At 40.0% G+C, this 20755-nt stretch overlaps 1 protein-coding gene across 1 annotated transcript in view; it reads left to right on the top strand.

The window, feature by feature from the left end:
• Positions 1–13463: 13463 nt before the first annotated feature.
• The window catches only part of SGMS1 (sphingomyelin synthase 1), a 57570-nt gene continuing 50278 nt past the window's right edge, over positions 13464–20755 (top strand). The window contains exon 1 of the mRNA XM_007944027.2: positions 13464–14098. Within this exon, the coding sequence (XP_007942218.1) occupies positions 13476–14098 (623 nt within the window). The 5' untranslated portion in view covers positions 13464–13475. The remainder of the gene's footprint in view (positions 14099–20755) is intronic.

Genomic DNA, 20755 nt, shown 5'->3' with positions numbered 1-20755 from the left:
CTTCTGTGTCTGTGTTAATTGGTTTCCCTTTTCTTTGTTGAAGAGGGTCTGTGCAATCCTTCTGCCTAGTCCGCCATCTTGCCCCGCCTCTCTGGATCCAATTTTTCTTGTCTTTAAGGAATCACTGCTTTGTACAAGGATCTTAGTTACAGTTCCTTCTCTGCATTTGACCTCAGCCTACTGTATACCTTGCACTGATTGGGAACAAAGGAGGGATACATTAACTGGATCCATTGTGTTGTGGTCCTGGAAGCCACCTCCTTTACATTCTCATTTATTCATGCTAATAAAGGAAGCATCTACATTAACAAATAGTAAGTTTGCATTGTGTGTTAGGCTACAGAAATTCTAAGGCAAATGAGATTGGGCTTTCTGAAGGTGGTAAGCTTAAAAGAAAGAAGATTTAAGTAGGAAGGATGTTCCAGGGAAGATGAACAACTCAGAAGGTATACAATGAATGATTTGTGAGGGAAACTAACAGTTGAGTCATGGTGTAACACAGACCCAGTGCTTGTATGGAGGAGTGGAAGGTAAATGTAAAGATACAGGCTATTGTTTTGGTCATCTAGTGCTGCTCTAATAAGAAATACCACAAGTGGAGATAGCTTTAACAAACAGTTAAAGTTTAACTGTTTATATAGTTTCAGAGGCTAGAAGTCTGAGTTCAAAGTGCCACCTCTAGGGCCTGGGTGAAGGCCACTCAACCTTGGGCTTCAGCTCTACCTCTTGTTTCTTATGCTGAAGCTAGAGGCTTCCCTTAACTCAGGCAGCTGCTGGCTGTTGAAGCTGAGAAACCCAAGGTCGACAAGTAAAATGGGACAGTCCAAAGATTATCAAGCAATATGGCAGGCCACTGGTTCTAGTCCAGAAACAGTCCCAAGATGAGCAGGCAATCATGGCAGGCTGTTGAAAAAAGACTCGGCTACATGCAGGGTCAAAGCCTGCCAAAAAACTCAGAGACCTTTCTGAAAGCAGCTGTTTATATACTAGAAGCAGACCACAGCCTTAAGGCAGCTACTTAGCTGCTCCAGTTGATTCCATCATGGAGTTGATTACCATTCTCATCCTGGGGAATAGCTATATCCAGCTGCCCAGCCGCTGAAAATCAGTCCCAGCCAAGCTGACACATAACCTTAACTATCACAGCTATATTTTAGAAGGCTTTGGTTCTGAGCTAAGGAGTCTTAGGAGCTGTAAGTAGCTACCAAAGGTCTTAAGTATCAAGTGAGGAGATTAGATTACATACAGGAAAGATCCACCTGATAGCAGTTTGGAGGTAGGTTGCAGTTGAGCAAGTCTGGATACGGAAACTAAAACAGAATCAAATGGACATAGGGAAAGGGAGACGGATTAGAGAAAACCTTCAGTCTCCAGGATTTGGTGACCAGCTGAATATGGTGGATGAGGGAGCAAGTAAAGTTGCAAAGTGGCAATTCCATGCTCCAGATTGAGTTTACATGTAATGTTTTGTTTCATATTGCCGTTAAATAATTATCATTTGCATTGGGTGTGACTTGTCCTCTCCTGTTTGCTGCAGTCCTCACCATTCCCTGCTCTCTGTGATACAGCTGACCTTTCTGGGTGTTTTTTTGTTAGTTTCGTTTTTGTTTTTTAAGGCCTGATACCCTGGAGGTGTGAGGAGGGACAGGGATGAGGAAGGACTAAGGCTCTGCCACTGTCTCCAGCCTCCCGCCTCCCTGTTCCCAGTCTCTTGATTTACCACTGTTGGGTTTTCTGCAGGAAATGGAAGAAAAGAGCAAGGATCTGGATTTTGTTCCCATAGATGCTTTGAAAAACTCCTGTTACTGTGTGTTTACTAATTCCCTGCCAGATCTCTAATCCTTACTGCAGTCCCACGGGAATGCAGGATTAGTTTTGCTTTGTAGATGAGTAAGTAGAGACAATTTTAAGTAAGCCAGGCACTGACTGCCGATAATGACTTCGAATACCGTACTGAAGTTCCTTAAAAACAGAAGATGGTAGCCTAGTGCCTAAGGCATTTGACTGCTATACAGAAAGCTGGTGGTTCAATCCCACCAGCCACCTCAAGAGGAAGGAAGACTGGGCAGAGATACGTACGGCCTTGGAAACTTAAGGAGGGGTCTCGCTATGTGTCAGAACCAACTTGATGGTGGTGAGTTTGGTTTTTGGTTTAGTAAAGCATGACCTCTTCCTTTTCCTGAGCCAGTTGTCTTTTTCACAGCTCTGATTTACTTTGATAGTGGATATAGTGGTATATGCTATCTTTTTATTCCAGTGAAGCAAGCAGTAAAACAGAAGGTTGTTTGCTATCATTTTAAAAAGGAGTAGGCAGAAAAGAAAGGAAAGAAACGGAGTGGCGCGAGATTAACTAGAGAGCCTGTGTTAGCCTTTCCCAGGCTTTTCGGGCAGATGAGATCACCACTGCACATCAGCTGGATAGGAGAGCTAATAGAATTTGGAAATGTTGATTATATCCGAACATTCTTGAGTGCTGCTAGAGGGAATCCACATCCAAGTGCTACAGATTAACTAGGCAAATATTAAAATAACCCTGCTGCTTTCAAACTTAAAGGGGCAGTTAATCAGATGCTAGCGATAGATCTTCTTCAGTTTTTGGTTATTCCGTTCTAAGGATGAGACTCCACGGGAAACTGTAGTAGTTAGTTGTCTTTAGAATTGTGCACAGCTTTCTCTACTATAGTGACAACAGGGCACTTTGAACTAGTCTTCTGCATTTTGCAGTAGACTAGTTGAAAGTGCCCTGTTGTCATTACAGTAAGGAAAGCTGCATTTTGCAGTAGACTGGGTAAATTGATACTGAAGAAAATCTAGTTCATACAACAGTTGTAATTCTGAATGATTAGTTGTTGTTTTGTCTCTGGAATGATGGGAAATATCTGCATCCAGAATTTCTTTCTGCACTTAGGTTCAGATTTCAGTTTCATCTTTGTTGGTGGTTTGGCTCATGTCCTGGAACCATAATGTTTTGGGAATATGAAGGATTTAGGAACCTAGTTACGCATAGAAGACAAAGATACCAATTACTTGGAGAAATCTGCTTGTCCATTTCTTATTTTTAAAAGCTGATGTAGGAAGCATCTGGTTTTAATTATACATTGCAGCCTAAGGTGCTTTAAAGAAAAATAACTGTTTTTCTTGTCACACAAGTATGTGTTTATAATAGAAATTAGAAATTACTGAAGAAGAAAAAAAGCAGAAAAGTTTTTCATAATACTGTTACCCAAAGGTAACATTTAACAAGTTGGTATACATCCCCTGACCCTAGGATGTTTATAATACAAATGTGTTTACAAAAATAGTATCATATCATCATTAGTATGATATGATCATATCATATCATCATTCGTAAACTTTATCACTTTACAAATCTATAAATATATGTCACTATGAATATAGAAATACTGTACAGTCTTTAGTGGAGGTTTAATATTCTTTTATATAATGACATGTTTAATCAATTCCCTGTAGAGCTTTTAGGTTGCTTCTAATATTCTGCCATGATACATGATTCTTGGAATTTTCTGGTTACTAAATATTTACATACATTCAGTTATAGAATGACTCAGATGGAGGTGTAGGTGTTGGAGGTGGAATTACCTGGTCTTTTTGGTAGTACTCTCTATGAAATGGATGAAACAGTTCTATGTTTCATACTCTCAGAGAAACTGGAGACCTGATTTATATTATACAGTTGACTTGGCTGGTTTCTTGTCCTTTTGGTGTTACCTATTAGTTTTGCATCCAGAAATTGTCTCCCTCTAGACCCTTGAAGGATACTGCATTGGGATAGGTTATTTGTAGGGGAGAGGAGTGCACATAAAATAGGAGGCTATCACTAGGGTAAGTCATGGGGCAGCTGAAAAAGAATATATTTCAGTTATTATCAAATTTAATTATGGGACATCATTGAATAAACAAGGTATGGAAGAGGCCAAAAGATGGCATCAAGTGAGGCTCTTCTAACAGCCTCCGCGGACCAAAAGGCAAATATGTACACTTCACCAAAAGCTTCTTTCCACACCTGATAAGCTAAGTGTTGTTGTTGTTATGTGCCGTCGAGTCAGCCTAACTCATAGTGACCCCTCCTTGGGTTTCTGAGGCAGTATCACTACGGAAGAAGATTGTCCAACCTTCCTTCCGAAGGTGGCTGGTGGGTTTGAACTGTTAGCCTTCTGGTTAGCAGTCAGGTGCCTTAGGCACTATGCTACCAGAGCTCCTGATAAGCAAAGAAGGTCAGCATATACTTAGTTCAAGGAGCCATTTATTAAGGGATGATTTTGCTTGCTAACCAGGATTGGACTGTGGCATTGTGAGTGCTGCACATAATAGCAATTTAAAATAAAGGACCATATAAAGGCTGAGGTACTGAACACAATCTTCTAAAACTATAGATTGAAATAAATGCCAGCCCTTCAGCTGAAACTATGTAGTTGTTACTAGAGTCGTTTCTGGTCTTCAGATAAATGCAGTCTTTCCAGGTTTATGAATTCTGTCTATTTAAGTTAATTCTTCCAGTGCTAGATAACAACAACAAAAAAAAATCTTTGGTTAGTAAGATTGATTTGAAGAGTATTCAGGAGCTATCCCAATTGAGTTTGAGAAGAGTTAAACTCCTCTCATGAGTAATCCAATGTGTTACACTGCCTTAAACAGATCAATTAGGTTATCATTGACTTATATAGAAATTTCTGATAGCTATAAGGCCCTCTTTCTGGATTTGAAACTTTTTCAAAAAGGCAGTCTGTTTCATGATAAAAAATAATATCAACTCTTGATTTGTATGCTCTTTACAAGGTGCCCATAGGTACTTTTGTGTTATAAAGTCTGAACTCAATGTTGCATACCCACCAAATTTTGATCTTGCATGAAGTTGATTGTATAAGCATTGGAGTAAAATCATATATAGAAACCAAACCAGTTGCTATCAAGTCATTTCCAACTCATGGTGACCCGTGTGTACTGAGCAGAACTCTGTTCCACCGGGTTTTCAAGGGCTGATGCTTCAGAGGAGGAGTTCCAGGCTCTTCTTTTCGGCACCCCTGGGTATACTCGAACCTCTAGTGTTTCATTTAGCAGTTGGACACGTTAACTGTTTGCACCATGCAGGGTCTCCAAAATCATCTACCCACGTTACATTGAATTTTGTTTTTGGAGAGTCAATGTATGAAGCAGAAAGTTTAGATCTGTATATGTCTGTTAAGTCTAATTATTCAGACACTGCTGCTTTAGTCTGTCATTATCAGCATTTAGAAATATCCAATATCATAATTTCTTATATTTTTGTATATTGCATCATATTTTCCAAAGCACTGCTACATACATATAAATTCCCTTAACTACTGGAACAAACAGATGGAATAAATTACTCCATTATGTTAAACTGAGGCAGTGGGTTGGAGTACAAGTCAATGACAAAGCCAGCATTACAACTCAAATTTCCTAATGCTAGATTGCTATCCATGGATCGGTTTCAATTTCAGCTGTTTCATGCATAGACATTGTGTGCATTTTGTGGTATTCTAATTCTTGAAAACTTGTATTGAGCATGTAATTCGTATGGCAGGGCTTTGTAAATACAATACTGTTTTATTTCCAGAATACCAGTTAACAAGATAATATAATAGATTCTTTTTATAAAAGGATAAAAAAAATATTCATAAATGATTTATTTAGTGATTTCATTTAATATTTTTTCCATTGTTTAAATTTTTTTTTTCTTAAGATCTGGCTTTTATAATTAAGTATAAATAGTTTATATCATATGATGACATATTCTCTGATGGCTTTTATAATATTCTTTGGTAGTGTAGTGTGTAAGGCATGTGACTGCTAACCAGAAGGCTGGTGGTTCAAACCCACTAGCCACTTCTCAGAAGGAAGGTTGGGCAATCTACTTCTGTACTGATACCACCTTGGAAACCCAAGGAGGGGTCGCTGTGAGTCAGGTCCAACTTGACGGCACATAACGGCAAAACATCTAGTTTAAGAATTGTCACCAAATAGAAATTGAATTTAGTAGGTACGCTTTTTACTTCATGAGGGCTAGATAGAATACATTGCTAAATTTAGATTTCATAATGAACACATGCTATTCCTGCTTTTTATCCCATAGGACCCCATACTTTTATTTTTTCTTTCCTTTTTAAAGACTTTCTACACTGTCCTTCTGGAATGATCAAATCTATGAGGCCAATGAATATTTTGCGGTGGGAAAGCCCTGAAAAACATCAAGAGTCTCAGTCTAGCCTCAGAGCCTACTCTGGTGAGATTTTATACAAATTGTAACTGTGCTGAACTTAAGTTTTTTCCTCTCTAAATGCTAGGATTGAACAAAGTTCTAGCACCTCTTCTGTCTCACAGATTCTGCTGTGTTCTGTTACAAGAAGTTTATGTACATATATACTCTTCTATTATTACTTTTCCAGTTCTGAGAAATAAGAATAATAATTTAGACTATATATACTTCATAATTTCTCCCAGTAATCGGTCAGTAATGGATTCAAGGTGGCTTTCTGGGAGATAGTGGCAGTAGTTCTTGTTGTTTTCTGGGTCTGGATCAGCACAGTCTTCTGGGTCTAGGTGTAAAAAACATTGCCTTTCCCTTTTCAGAAATGCCACAAATAGATGTGAAATTGAGTGTGTGCATCCAGGGGAAAGTGGTTTTTCTCACTTCTCCTTTTATAGCTGGGCTCTGGGGTTTCTTAGTAAGTCCCCACTTTTCAGTAGTAACCTTTGAAGTATTGAGTAACTTTCCAGTCATTCACTTCCTTAGAAATGAGATATTTTTTCCTTTTTCATGATTTCAACAGCAACTACAGGAAAACAGCATGTATGCTTGTATTTTTAAGCTTCAAAGCTTGCTTGAAAAATGTTTATTTTCTCATGAAATTTGGAAGGCTGTCTTTACTCGCATGTGTCAGAATGACTGAGCCTCGACAAATGCCATTTGGAAGTGGCGGCTTTAGCAAATATTTGCGAATGTCACTATGGACCCAGTGGGACATTAGAAAAGAAATAGGACATCACAAAAATGAACAAAAGAACACGCATGTACAAACAAGACATATTTCTGGAAGTAGTTAAAAACCTTTCATTTCTTTTACCTGGTTGGATCCTCACAACAGTAGCAGCCTGTGTGAAGGTGGGTAGGGTAGTTGTTATCCTTATTTTCCAGAGGAAACCAAAACTTGGAGACATTAAAGGACTTTGTCAAAAAAATAAGTAGCTGAGTTGAAACTTACCTACATGCTTCTGGATTCACACAGCTAGTGTTCTTTCTACCATACCATATACACAAGACCTTTCAACTACCATTAAATAAAACTGTGTGTCACAGACGTCAGTGACGTAGGAATTCAGGAAAGGTGTTACCAAGGAGGACTTTGAAGACTAAGCAAAGAATTTGGACGTTATTGACAATGAGTAGATAGAGGATTCCAAGTTGAGGAGAAGCACAGCAGCCATCTTAAGGAATGATTTTGTCCTGGTTAATTAACGGAAGCCTGAATTTCTCTTTGCTGTCTGATCAGAAACTCTGTGTATCAGAAACTGCCTGAGGGATTTGGTTTTGCAAGATTAGCATCCTTTCATTTGGAAATACTTGGATATTTGGAATGCAAGGATGGGAAATAAAGCACATGTGTGCACATGCACTTCACTCTAAAGTTTTCCTCTGCATACACCTCAGGTATGTTGTTGTTGTTGGATGCCGTTGAGTTTTTCCTGCTCATAGCAGCCCTGTGCAAACAGAACAAAACACTGCCAAGTCCTGTGCCATCCTCACAATCCTTGCAGTGTTTGAACCCATTGTTACAGCCCCTGTGTCAAGCCATCGCTTGGGGACCTTCCTCCTTTTTTGCTGACTCTCTACTTCACCAGACAAATATGATGTCATTCTGCAGAAATAGGTGTCTCTTGATAACATGCCCAAAGTACATGGGAGAAAACCTTAACCATCCTCATTTCTAAGGAGTATTCTGGCTGTATTTCTTCCAAAACAGATTAAAATAAATCCTTTAATTGTAACATTTCTACTTCATGTTTGTTTAAAAGAGGAAATATTACTTAATTTTTGTTTAAATGCAAAAATATTGGGGATGAAAGCCCCAGTCTCTTTATTTTGATTATTGTAACAATGGCCATAATGGTAGCAGGTAATATTAATTGTGCACCTACTGTGAACCAGTCTGTGATCTCAATCTGTGCTTTCCAGTATGTAAGAGCCACATGAAGAGTCCGTTGGTGGCACAGGTGATTTGGCACTCAACTACTAGTTTAGTAGCAAACCAAGATTTTGGTTTGATAGCTTTGTGACTAGTAGTGGCTGCCATTTGGAGCGTACAGTTCTAAAGTGCTCAGTATAGTGTAGAGAAAAGGGTAGGCAAAATTCCTACTCTCTTGTAGTTAGTAACAATGAGACTGCAGACCCTAATAGTTGGAATAAACTTAATACAAGAACTAATTTCAGAGAGTGGTAAAGGCTGTGCAGGAAATGTACAAGAAGATAGAGAAAATAACTGGACGGGGTGGGCAGTGTAGGCACCAAGGACTAGTGATAAGAGTTCTAATCCCCCTCCCCATGCTTTGCACATGTCCAAAAGTATCTCTGCAATACCTGCGATAACAAATGCACCTACAAACAGTGTGTGCTTGATATGTAAATGCAGCTCAAAACCTTTTGTCCCCAGACCCCCACCTAGAGTCCTCCCTACACAGAAGTTGTGGAGCTGGGCTTGTTTGAGCCACTAGTTCTCCTCCTCCCTGGAGGATGACAGCCTTTCTAAAGAGGTGACCTTGAACTGAAGGCTGAAAGCTGAGAAATAATGAGCCATTTGAACAGCCTCCCAGGCAGAATGAACACAGGTTTCCCCCCACTATTCAGAAGCAGAAGAGCTTTACTATAAAACCCTTTGTAAGCAGAAATGGCATGAAGTGAAGAAGTAATCACCATTAATTTATAAGGGAAAAATTTTTGAGCTTTCCTAGACCCTAAAAAATAACCTACCAAACATCACATCAAACCTAAAATAACACGTACAGTAAAAGCAGGAATAATATGTTAAATACACAGCCTGTGTAAAGTAGAAATAATGTTTATACAGTGTACTTCCTGGGAAGGAGTTTGGTGACGCCATCCTCACTGCTCAAGGAAGACACTGCCTACAGCTCACTGCAGAACAAACGCTGAACGCTAGTTTCTCTTTTCCCCCTTTTTTTTGTGAATGCAAAAATCCTATTCAGATTTCTTTCAGTTAGCAAAAAGAAATAATAAGGTAGGTCTTTTGTAAAAGTGAAGTGGCATAAAGTGAACTTTAAAAAAGCGAGGGATACCTGTAATAACAAATGTATATACTCCCTAAAGAATAGTAGAAGGAAGCTGGGGTTCAATAAGGGAGGGAAGAATGTGATAAAATGAGATTAGAGAACCAGGGAGGTAGGGGGTGGAGAGGCCAAATCCCTTAACCTCACTCCCATTGCCGTCCAGTCTATTCCAGTTCACAGTGATCGTACAGGACAGCGCCTAACTACCCACGGGGTGAACAAGGCTGTAGCCTTTACGGAAGAGGACTGGGACTACCACATCTTTCTCCTGCAGAGCAGCTGATGGGTTCAAACCGCCGATCTTGCAGTTAGCAGCTGAGCACTTAACCACTGTTCTGCCAGGGCTCCTTTTAATCTCTCTGCAAAAACCTGTTTCATAGCTGAAGACACAGAGGCTTAGGCAAAGGTGAGATCTGAAGCCAAGCAGTTGGACTTCAGAGCTGGGCTCTCTGCTGCCTTGTGAGCTAAAAACAACTCAGGCAGATTCTGAGGGTCTACAGAGGGATGAGTGTGAGAGTGTACAGCGTCGGGGTAAAAGGCTTTATGTTTTAGAAAAAGTGTGTGTTTCTTTCCTAAATATGGGGAGAGTTAGATGTTAGGTGGCTTCAGAAAGAGCCATCAATATATGATGGCCATATATTGTCTCCTATCATTTAAATTTTTTTCTTCTATTTCATAGAATATTATCTTTTTTTTTTTTTTTTTTTTAAGCCAAAGTTTATAGGCGTTAAAAAGAGAAAGGAGGGGGAAGGACTCATGGAGGGAGAGATGGAGAGGGGCTTTTGCCTATGCTAGCCTCCAGTCTCTCCTAGAGTATTATCTCTTAAGAGGAGGTTACTGGACTGTTCTTCCCATCAGAGGCAAGTGAAATAGCGCCTTGGCCTTAGCCTGGTCTCTCTGGTTCTGAGGGGTTTCCCCTCCTGGCAGGCAGCGCAGGTCTCTGCAGCGGACTTGCCGTGTTGGGTAGGGGAAGAAGGAAGACTGTGATGTGAAAAACCTGTTCTTTGTTCATTTCCCCTGGTCCTGGATAGTCCACTGGGAATTTTTATTTAGTGTTTCCATAGCCACTTCCAGGTGCTGGGGGTTTCCTTGGCTGTCATCCTAATTGTACTGAGGAGTATTTGAGGAGAGACCTCAGGCATGATGCCAGGAGATCTCCTTTCCTGCAGCACCTTCTGTCAGGACTCCCATTTAGAGCATGTCTTCTCACTACTATCCAGGCAGTACTAGTGGCAGCTGAAGCTTTTCTGAAGTGGTTTTTAAGTGGTTAGAGATGCACTTAGGTTTTATATTTCTCCCATGAGAATGCCATCCTTATTCTCATTGACCATCCAAATTGTTTTAAAAGCCATTTTTAATATCAAAGATGTTTGCAGTAGGGTGTCCCCCCCCCCCCCATTAAACCACCTACACATTGCCTATGTCTAGGGAACTTTTTCTGAGAAATAGAGGAGATACTGATTGAGGACCTTCTGAGCATAGGGAATGTGAGATACATGGGTGCTCTTAGGCTCCTGGAAGAGTCTAGACAGATACTCACCCACAACGGAGTGTGATGAGGAAGGTACTCAGCTCTGTGGACGCTCAGGCAGTGCGCAATCTCTTTTGCAGGATCTGTAAATCTTTAAGTTTCACTGCCACTTGAGCAGTTACTTGGGCTGGGAAATTGGGAGTGGACGTGTTGTCCATCTATTCCAGAGTCAGATTTCGGAGATCAGTGGAAATGAGTGTTGACTTTGAAATCAGAAGACCTGAGCTCACATCTTGTTTGTGCCAGCTGCTGTCTATAGGACTCTCGATCCTTTAAATCAGTATTTCCTAGTAAGTTTCACAGGGTGTTAATATGAGGTACAGTAGAGAAAGCAGACAGGGAGGAGGACAATCTTGAATCAACTTGAGAAATCTTGGTAAACTGGTAGGCTTCCTGGAAATTTTAACTTGCTAATGTGTACTGCTGTCCCTAAGAAAGATGACAGGGTGCATGCAGTTCCTGGACTTATTTGGCCACAGACTACTTTAAAAAAAAAAGAGAGAAAAAAATGCATGGAACATTTTATTGGATTATTATTCAACAAAACCCACTTAGGGTAACACTGTCTTCAGTAATTTCCAGCTCTAAAAGCCTACAAATCTGAACAGGTTATTTGCAACATTCATCATTTGAGAATAAAGTTAGCGTAGTAGTAGTCAAGGTTTTCTCATAGTGAAATATAATGGACAGTGGCTATTGGATGTAATATAAAATTTGAGAAAGGGGGGAAAAAAAGGATATGGAAACAAACAGACCTTTTGAAAATCACTGTTTTTGAGTTACGTTATGTTTCATCAACTTTCACATATTTGTTGTTGTGTGCCGTCAAGTTGGACCCAACTCACAGCAACCCCTCCTTGGCAATATCACTACGGAAGTAGATTGCTCCATCTTCCTACCAAGGAGTGGCTGGTGGGTTTGAACCATCACCTTCCTGGTTTGCAGTCAAGTGTCTTAGGCACTATGCTATAGTTTCTTAGTAAAGTTTTAATAACAACTGTGAAGTAGATAATTGATTATCTCCATTTTAGATGAAGAAGCTGAAGTGTACATGTGGGTTATGCATGGAAGATGCTCAGGGTCAAACAATGGTCTGTCTTAAGCCAAAGACCATGCTTTCATTAACCATGATGCTTTGTTATATAGAGTTAGGTCAGTTATCTTTAACTTCTTTTTCTTTCAATGATTAAAAACTAATACATCTGTTTGAAAGAAAAATAAACCTGAAAACTTGTTGCCATGATTCCAACTCATAGCAGCCCTGTAGGACAGAGTAGCTGTAATCTTTACATAAGCAGACTGCCACATCTTTCTTCTGCAGAGCAGCTGGTGGATTCAAACAACCAACCTTTAAGTTAGCAACTGGGCACTACACTGCCAAGGTGCCTTGAAAGAGAAAAATATGTGGGAGAAAAGTAGAAAATACCTCCAGGCCTATCAGCTGTAACCTCAGTTAATATTTGATATATTTTATTCCAGTAATTTTATGTACTATTATATTCATTAACATAGTTATAATGAACATATTATACTTATGTACGTTATATATGCATATTTTATGTATAAACTTATAAAATTTTGAATTCTGATTTTGACTCTTCTACAAATTGTTCATTTTGGTTTTTGCCACATAGCTTCCTAAGTATTTTATAAATAAACACACTGAACTAGGATTCAGAGACTTAACTGTAACTATTCCACACAGCTCTGGTGGCATAGTACCTAGGGTATTTGACTGCTAACCAGAAGGTTGGAGGTTCCAACCTGCCAGCCACTCCGCAGAAGGACCACTGGGCAATCTACTTCCAAAAAGATTTACTGCCTCGGAAACCCAGTGGGGGTGGCTATGAGTGGAATTGACTTGATGACAGTTTGGTTTTTTTTGTTTGGATTGTATACAAGTTGCACTTAACTATGAGCAAGTTCCTTTATGGACCTGAGTTTCTTGCTTTGTAAAAATGTGGGAGTTTAATCAGATCACTGATTTTCAAACTACAGGCTTCCATGACACCCCCTAGTGGCTGGGAGTAGAAAAGCTACCAGAGCAGGCAAGAACCTGGCCCTTTATTCCACCTGTGCTTCAACCCAAGCGGCTGTTTTTCTAACTCTTTCATGTATTTGGAGCCCCAAGCACATTTGAAAAAAGGGAGTCATTAAATTTGTAAAAATTACTAGACCAGGTGATATTCAAGCTTAAAATTTTTATGGTTCTTTTCTATGATATCAATTAGGTTGCCGTATGTTGTGTACAACTTTGAACACTTCTTCATCGCATGAAATGGTCAGTTAGGCAAATTTGCCATTTTCCTCACTCATGACAAGACTTTACACTTTCAGGGCATCTGATTTAGAAGTCCCATTATCCTGCTGTTTTCTCTTTTCTCCACAGAAGGAAGACTCTTATTCAGCAATGAGGTGAAGTACTGCTCGGGCACTCAAGAACCCCACACAGCTACATGAAGTGTTTAAAAACTGCACTGACCATCTTGCCAAACAAGTCTCTGCTCACGAGGCCTGACAGGATGAATGAGCCGAGGAGGGACAGTGTCCTGCCCTGTAGGAACAGTGACTGCTGACCTGCCAAGAGCAAGCTGGAGACCGTATTTTGTCTGCCAGTACAATGAAGGAAGTGGTTTATTGGTCACCCAAGAAGGTGGCCGACTGGCTGTTGGAGAATGCTATGCCAGAATACTGTGAACCTCTGGAACATTTCACAGGCCAGGACTTGATCAACCTAACACAAGAGGACTTCAAGAAACCCCCTTTGTGCCGAGTCTCTTCTGACCATGGGCAGCGGCTCTTGGACATGATAGAGACTTTGAAAATGGAGCACCACATGGAAGCACACAAGAACGGCCATGCCAATGGGCACCTCAGCATTGGCACAGATGTCCCCACCCTTGACAGCAGCTTCAACATCAAGGTCAAACCCAACGGGATGCCAAATGGGTATAGGAAAGAGATGATCAAGATCCCTATGCCAGAGCCAGAGCGCTCCCAGTACCCCATGGAGTGGGGAAAGACTTTTCTGGCCTTTCTTTATGCACTTTCCTGTTTTGTTCTCACCACAGTGATGATCTCGGTCGTCCATGAACGAGTGCCTCCTAAGGAGGTACAGCCTCCACTACCGGACACGTTTTTTGACCATTTTAACCGGGTGCAGTGGGCCTTTTCTATTTGTGAAATTAATGGCATGATCCTTGTAGGACTCTGGTTAATTCAGTGGCTGCTCTTAAAATACAAGTAAGTAAACCAAAAGCTCGCAGATTCAATGACTAGGAGTTTGCACTGCAGGTGTCTAATTTTTGTTTGGAAATGAAATTTGTCAGGCAGTGAAAATCAGAGTATATTATTTATTTCTTTATTTCTTCTTCTTCTTTAAAAAACATGTATCCTGTTGAACTAAGTAAAGCCATGGCAGCTTTAAGAAAATGCTATGTCATTTGTTGCCTGCTTGGTATAGGATTTGTATGAAATGATAGATAGGATCGTCAGAGATGATGTTCTTCAGACCTTCAAAGAGAACAGGCAATTAAACTACAAATGAACTGCCCAATCCGGATATTATTAACCCATCAAATAAAGAGTTGACAGTTGTCCTAAAGTACTTGGAAGGGCTGTGTAGCTTTTCCCCACATGTCAGACATTAGAACTTTAGCTAAACCTGTTAGAAGATATTTCACACATAAAATTCAGAATAGTTACTCCAGAGTGACGTGGGTTATTAGAAAAATTATATCTTTATGGTATCACTTTCTTCAGATAGCTGGAATGCAGATTAACCTGCATGCATTTCCACCTTCTAGAATGCGTGGCAATTAAAGCATTATGTGACTGTTCCATTTAATCTTCTAAGGTTTTAAATAGGCACCTCTTCTTAGTTTCATGTGGACCCATAGTAGTTGCGTGTATTCAGCTCTACCTTCAACACTGACCCTCCAGGCTATTTGCCTGGGTTGCCTGTAGCAGACTAACCACCTGCATGGTCCTGGTCATTGGGTGTCAGATTTTCACATAAGCAGAGCATCTTTATCATTTTAGTGCCTGAAGGTTGGACATTAGTTTGTTAAGGAGTTAATCTTCTGGTAGTCTGCATTACCTGATCCACGGTGTGGCTGAATATTAAGGAAATCATCTTAAATCAAGAAAAAAAGAAAAGCTGACTGAGTTTAGCTGAATATTTCTGACAGAAATGATAAGTTTTTTCCTGGTATGTTTTATAAAAACTTTGTTTTTTTCATATTATGAATGTGCAAACGGAAATTCAAGCAGTTTTTGAGTTTTCACCAGGGAGGGAATATCATAATTTCTAAAAAGGAAGTTGTTTATGTGGCCAGTGTTTATTTTGGGGCTGGTTTGCAGTCCTAGAGTTTAAGATAAATTTGAAATAGAAAAGATGGTCTGAGCAACAGTTATTTTGGTGTTTGCTTTCATTCTAAGAGGCTAAATGTTGTTGTTGTTATGTGCCATCCAGTCGGACCCAACTCATAAATAGTAGAAATAAAAAACCAAAACAAACTCACTGCCATCGAGTCCATCCGACTCATAGCAACCCCTCCGTGGATTTCTGAGGCAGTTTCACTATGGAAGTAGATTGCCCAACCTTCCTTCCGAGGAGTGGCTGGTGGGTGTGAACCACCAGCCTTCTGGTTAGCAGTCAAATGCCTTAGGCACTACGCTACCAGAGCTCCTAAGTAGTAGAAATAGACTTTAGAAATACAGGGTATGCTCAGAATTTATTAAATATGATTCTTTTGACTGCCAAACTTCAGTCCTGCTTTTGAGTATTTAATGGTCCTATATACCCTTTTATTTCTAAAAGTTTATTGAAAAAATCTGGCAATACTTTTCCATTATATAGACAAGGTCAGCTCAAATTGTGTTTCCTGATTTTTCCCTGATGTTTGTTGTTTTTTTTATTTTGAGTTTGTGTTTATGTTGTTTTTGAGGTTTTCATCAAAATTCTTACATGCAGACAAACGCTTTATTGCACCAGAATATAATTTTAAGCAAGCCATATCATATATAAGTTCAAATCTCTCAGAGAACTGTGACTTTATAAGTAATTTTATTGCTGTTCTAAGAAAGTGTCCTAATTACAGGACTAATTATAAAGTGTCACTTTTTACATTTTTTCCTAGTAGGGAATTTTCCTCAGCTGTTTCCCTTTAAGCTTTCTAATTTCATATTTTTTTAGTAGTTATTGCCACCACTACAGTCATTTATATGCTTAAACCGTGGAATAGCAATAAGCCACTTGATTTGTGCCTTAGATAAAGTGAGCCCCGTGCTGGGACACAGACAGCCTGGGCTCTGGCCCTGGCCATCCCTAATGTGTGCGGCATGATTGGGGTGGATCCCTACATCTCAGGAACCTTGTTTTTCTTGTGGGTAAAATAAAGGCCTCTGAGTCTAGATGATTTCTACTGCCCTATGAAACTATGCTTTATTTGAGTCTAACATAATTGAGTTGGCCAGTTACATTTGAATTTTAATACCTTTAGAATGTTTTTATCCAGAACATACCTAACTAAAACCAAAAAACCCACTACCATTGAGTCCTTTCCAACTCATAGCAACCCTGAAGGACAGAGTAGGGTTTCCAAGGCTGTAAATCTTTACAGAAAGTAGACTGCCTAATCTTTCTGCCACTGAGCGGACATGAGAAATGGAAGCAGACTCTCACCGTGATAATCCTAAACGCTCTCCCTCCCCATCCTTCTGCTGGGACATTTTCCTGATTTCCCATTTCCCTCTTGTTACCTCTCGTCAGTGTATGTGACAGACCAAATATGAAGTGACGGGAAGAAAAAGAGATGATTCATTGTTAAGCAGTGGGCATTTGTAAGTTCCCTTTCTCTGCTTCTCATAAAGAAGACTGAGACGTTTTGTAGTATTAGACAAACCTGTGTTTCTAGCTGGCTTTGTGGAACAGCAGTGTTATTTACCCAGCATTTTGGAGAAGTGGGCCCCTCTGGTTATGAGGTGCTCTCTTTGATGCAGAGTTAACTTCTCATTCTTTTTGTACTTGGCTCTTCTGAGTCTTGATCTTTCTCCCCAACCTCCTTCAAGATGTTAGCCACTCAGGAGCACCTTTTACACAACTGTTCTGAGTTAAGCCTTTTTGAACAGTAATTCCCAAAGGGGCATATTACTTTCATCTCAATAGTCCTGGAGTGTTTACAGGGGGAAAAAATCAGCCTATTCTTATCTCTGTATCTTGTCCTTTTTAGAAAATAGTCAAAGGTTGAAAGTGTAGAGGATGATTTATTAATTGGGAAATGAGATAGCTGGAATTGTACTCAACCCTTCCAACAACAAACCCTTCAGCCAGATGTTTGAGGTCCTGGAAAACCTTGATGCTGAATCTGTGACATTATAATATTTGGGTCTGTCTTTAAGTTGTATACAATTGCCCTTAACTGTTAAGCATGAATATTGTGGGAGTTTTTTTCATACTTAATTTTTTTTTTTTTTTTTTTTTTTGCTTCCTTTCATTCTTAACATCACCCCCTCATGTCATTGTGTATATATGTTTATATATACATATATTCACATGGGATGTCCATGACATTGAGAAGTGGAAAACACCAATAATGCCTGTCCTTGAGAACTTTTTGGTTTTTAAAATTGTAAATAATGTTGTCTCCCCATTTAGAATTGGACTTTCAAGCCACTGACTAGGAAAAATTCCTGGGAAATCTCTGCATTTGTGTCAGACTTCACTGCAAAACAGGTATCCCTTGTTTTAAGGAAGCATGATAAAGAATATGTTAAATTTACAGAGTTGATAAAGCCTCAAGAGTTAGAAATTTTCACACATGAATAAATCTCAGCACACACAGGCACCTGTATGTGATACATGGGGCTCAGCTCAAATAGGACATTGAAACAGCTGCAAGGAAGGCAGCCACAGAGCAGGGTTACGGAATTTCCAAGTCAGGATTTTTCTAGTCACCTGAGAAATCATTATGACTTAGTATGGTGATGATAGGACCTGAGATTCAACTTGTATAAAGCCAGATTTTTTTCTTTTTCTTCCAATTTTTCTTCCTCCTATCCTGCCAGTGGCATGTCATGAATCCTAGAACTACTCAGTTTTTTTCTCAAAGTAGTCACTAAGTTCCAACAGTTCTACTTCTGTTAGTTCTAATTTCAGATCCATCTCCTTTTCCATTCCTACTTTTTAGCACACCAGGATGGGAGCTCCACTGGATGCCCAACTCCTCATTCGAAAGCTCGAAGTCCTTCATAATCTGAATCCAATCTGTTCTGCCTTATCTCTGCCTACTCCATGTCACAGTTTCCTTCAAACACATCAAGCTCATCACATTCCATTCTATTAAGTGTGCCGTCTCTTTCACTGGTAGATTTTAAGTTTCTCTAGGAAAAGGCTCGATCCTGTTCCTTATTCATCTAAATAGCAATGTAGAAAGTGCTAACTTAAAATTTGTTCATTCAGTCAACTCATTTACTGAATGACCTCTTATGCCCCAGGCACTTTTGTAAACCCTGAGGATGCTGCAGTGAGCAGAAGACCCTAATGCTTTCTGGGAATAATCAAATGAATATATAAAATTAGGGGGAAAAAATAAGTAAGCTGTGCTAAGGTATAAATAATGTGTGGGATAGTGAGAAGGGGGTGATGGTTGGGATAGGGTGATTGGAAAAAGCCTCTAATAAGGAGTTGTTTGAGCAGAGACCGGAATCAAATGAGGGAGAATGCCATGCAGGTGTTTGGGGGAAGAGCAGGACCAGACAGGAACAGAGCAAGTGGAACGTCTCTGAGGCTTCCTTCTGGAACCACTAGGACCCTATGTGGCTCAAGTGAGCTGCAGACAAGTGGTGACACAGGACCAAAGAAGTGTGGATGATGAATCAGATTGGACATTGTGGGCAATGGATAAAGATTTTTTACTTTACTCCAAGCATAATGGCAAGGCATTATAGGAAGGACAAGGATACAAACAGGTTTATCTCTTACAAGAAACACTCTGGCTGCAGGACAGATTTTGGGAAAGCAAGAGCCTTAGCAAGGGACTGGTTGGGATGGCTTTGCAGTAGTCCAGGTGGGAGATGATCACAACTTAGACTCAGTTAGTGTTTGCTCAGTGAGTACATTTTGTGCTGGCATTGTGGAAAAGCATGTCTTTAGAAGCCCTGGCTACCATTAGACTTGTTGTTACTGTTACGTGCCATCGAGTCAGACCCAACTCATAGTGACCCCTCCTTGGTTTCTGAGGCAGTATCACTACAGAAGTAGATTGCCCACCCTTCCTTCCAAGGAGTGGCTTGTGGGTTTGAACCCCCAGCCTTCTGGTTAGCAGTCAAGTGCCTTAGGCACTATGCTACCAGAGCTCTTCCATTAGATTTACAGCTGCTTGTCTTTCATAACCACAGGGTTGGCTGCTGCTGTTGTATGCTTTCCTTCAAAATTTTTAAGGTCTCTTTGTGAACCCCTTATTTTTATATGTAATTTAATAGGGAGCTAGAATTCAATAATTTGGGACCTTGCAACTAATTCTATTTTATTTCAGAGCAAAGTCAAATCAAATGTATATCCTGATAGGGGTTTTCTACCACAGCTTCTTTTGGATCAGATATTTGCCCAAGAGGAGTATTACAACTCATTTGGGTCTGGGAGAAGGAGGAGTTATGTTAGGATGAATTAAGCAGTGCAAGGTCTCTTGGTCAATGGGTGGTGAGAAGATTTGAAGAAAAGGAACCATTGGATGGTGAAAACAGAGAGAGGTGAGTGTTGGAGGCACTTTAAGGGCAGGGTAGAACATTCTAGTACAAAGCAGTTGCCTAGAGTTAGTCCTGTGAAATGAAAATGGCTTTCAAGTAGGTTCTTGTAAGTTGATCCCATGCCAAAAGAGAAAGAACTTCAAAAGAGAAATGGTGTTGGGAGATCCTCCTTAAGACCTACCATGACATCTATATTCAGAACTGTTTTAGGGGCTTTCTTGATCCCACAGAAAAGAACAAATGATATTTTCTAGTGAGGGTCTTCTGGGATTATACTCTAAAAGTACTGGAATGGATTTCTTATTTTTCCCCCACCAACAGCTTTATTTATTTATTTTTAGCTTTTTATTGTGATTTGGGTGAAAGTTTATAGAGCAAACTGGTTTTCCATTCAACAGTTCATGCACATTTTGATTCGTGACATTGATTGCAATCCCCACAATGTAACAGCACTCTTCCCACTTCCTCCCTGCCATTACTGTTTCCATTCATCCTTCTTTCCTATCTCTTGTTTCCTTCTGAGCTTTATTCCTGGACAAATACTGTCCTTTCGATCTTATATGCTTCATTGTTCTAGGGAGCACATAAGTCCCTGGTGTTACTGTTCACCTTATAGGCCTGTCATTTGGCTGAAAGTTGAGCCATGGAGGTGAGTTCAGTTCTAGCTGTGATAGTTATCATATCTCAGGGGTTCCACCAGTCTCTATCAGACCAGTAAGCCTTGTTTTCTCTTTATGATTTTGAATTTTGTCCCACATTTTTCTACCACTCTATCTGGGACCTCCTATTGTGATCCTTTTCAGAGTGGTCAACAGTGGTTGCTGGGCACCATCTATTTCTTCAGGTCTCAGGGTTGTAGAGCCTTGTGTCCACATGGTTATCCAACAGTCCTTTAAACTAATTGTTTCCTTACGTCTTTGATTTTCTTCATTCTTCTTTGCTCCAGACAGGAAGAGACCAGTAGTTGCATCTTAGATGGCCACCCACAAGCTTTTAAGACTCCAGTCACTAGTCACCAAACTCGGATGTAGGACATTTTCTTCCTAGACGATGTTGTGCCAGTTGAACTTAATGTTCCCCAGGACTATGGTTCTGAGCCCCTGGCCCAGTGACTCATTCCTCAGGGTATTTAGTTATGGCTAAGAAGTTTTT

The sequence above is a fragment of the Orycteropus afer genome, unplaced genomic scaffold (assembly GCF_000298275.1).
Source record: "Orycteropus afer afer isolate SDZICR_OR568_19922 unplaced genomic scaffold, OryAfe1.0 scaffold00118, whole genome shotgun sequence".
In the NCBI taxonomy this organism is placed as follows: domain Eukaryota; kingdom Metazoa; phylum Chordata; class Mammalia; order Tubulidentata; family Orycteropodidae; genus Orycteropus; species Orycteropus afer.
The sequence above is the reverse complement of the archived record's forward strand: the minus strand, read 5'-3'. Positions and strand labels throughout refer to the sequence as shown.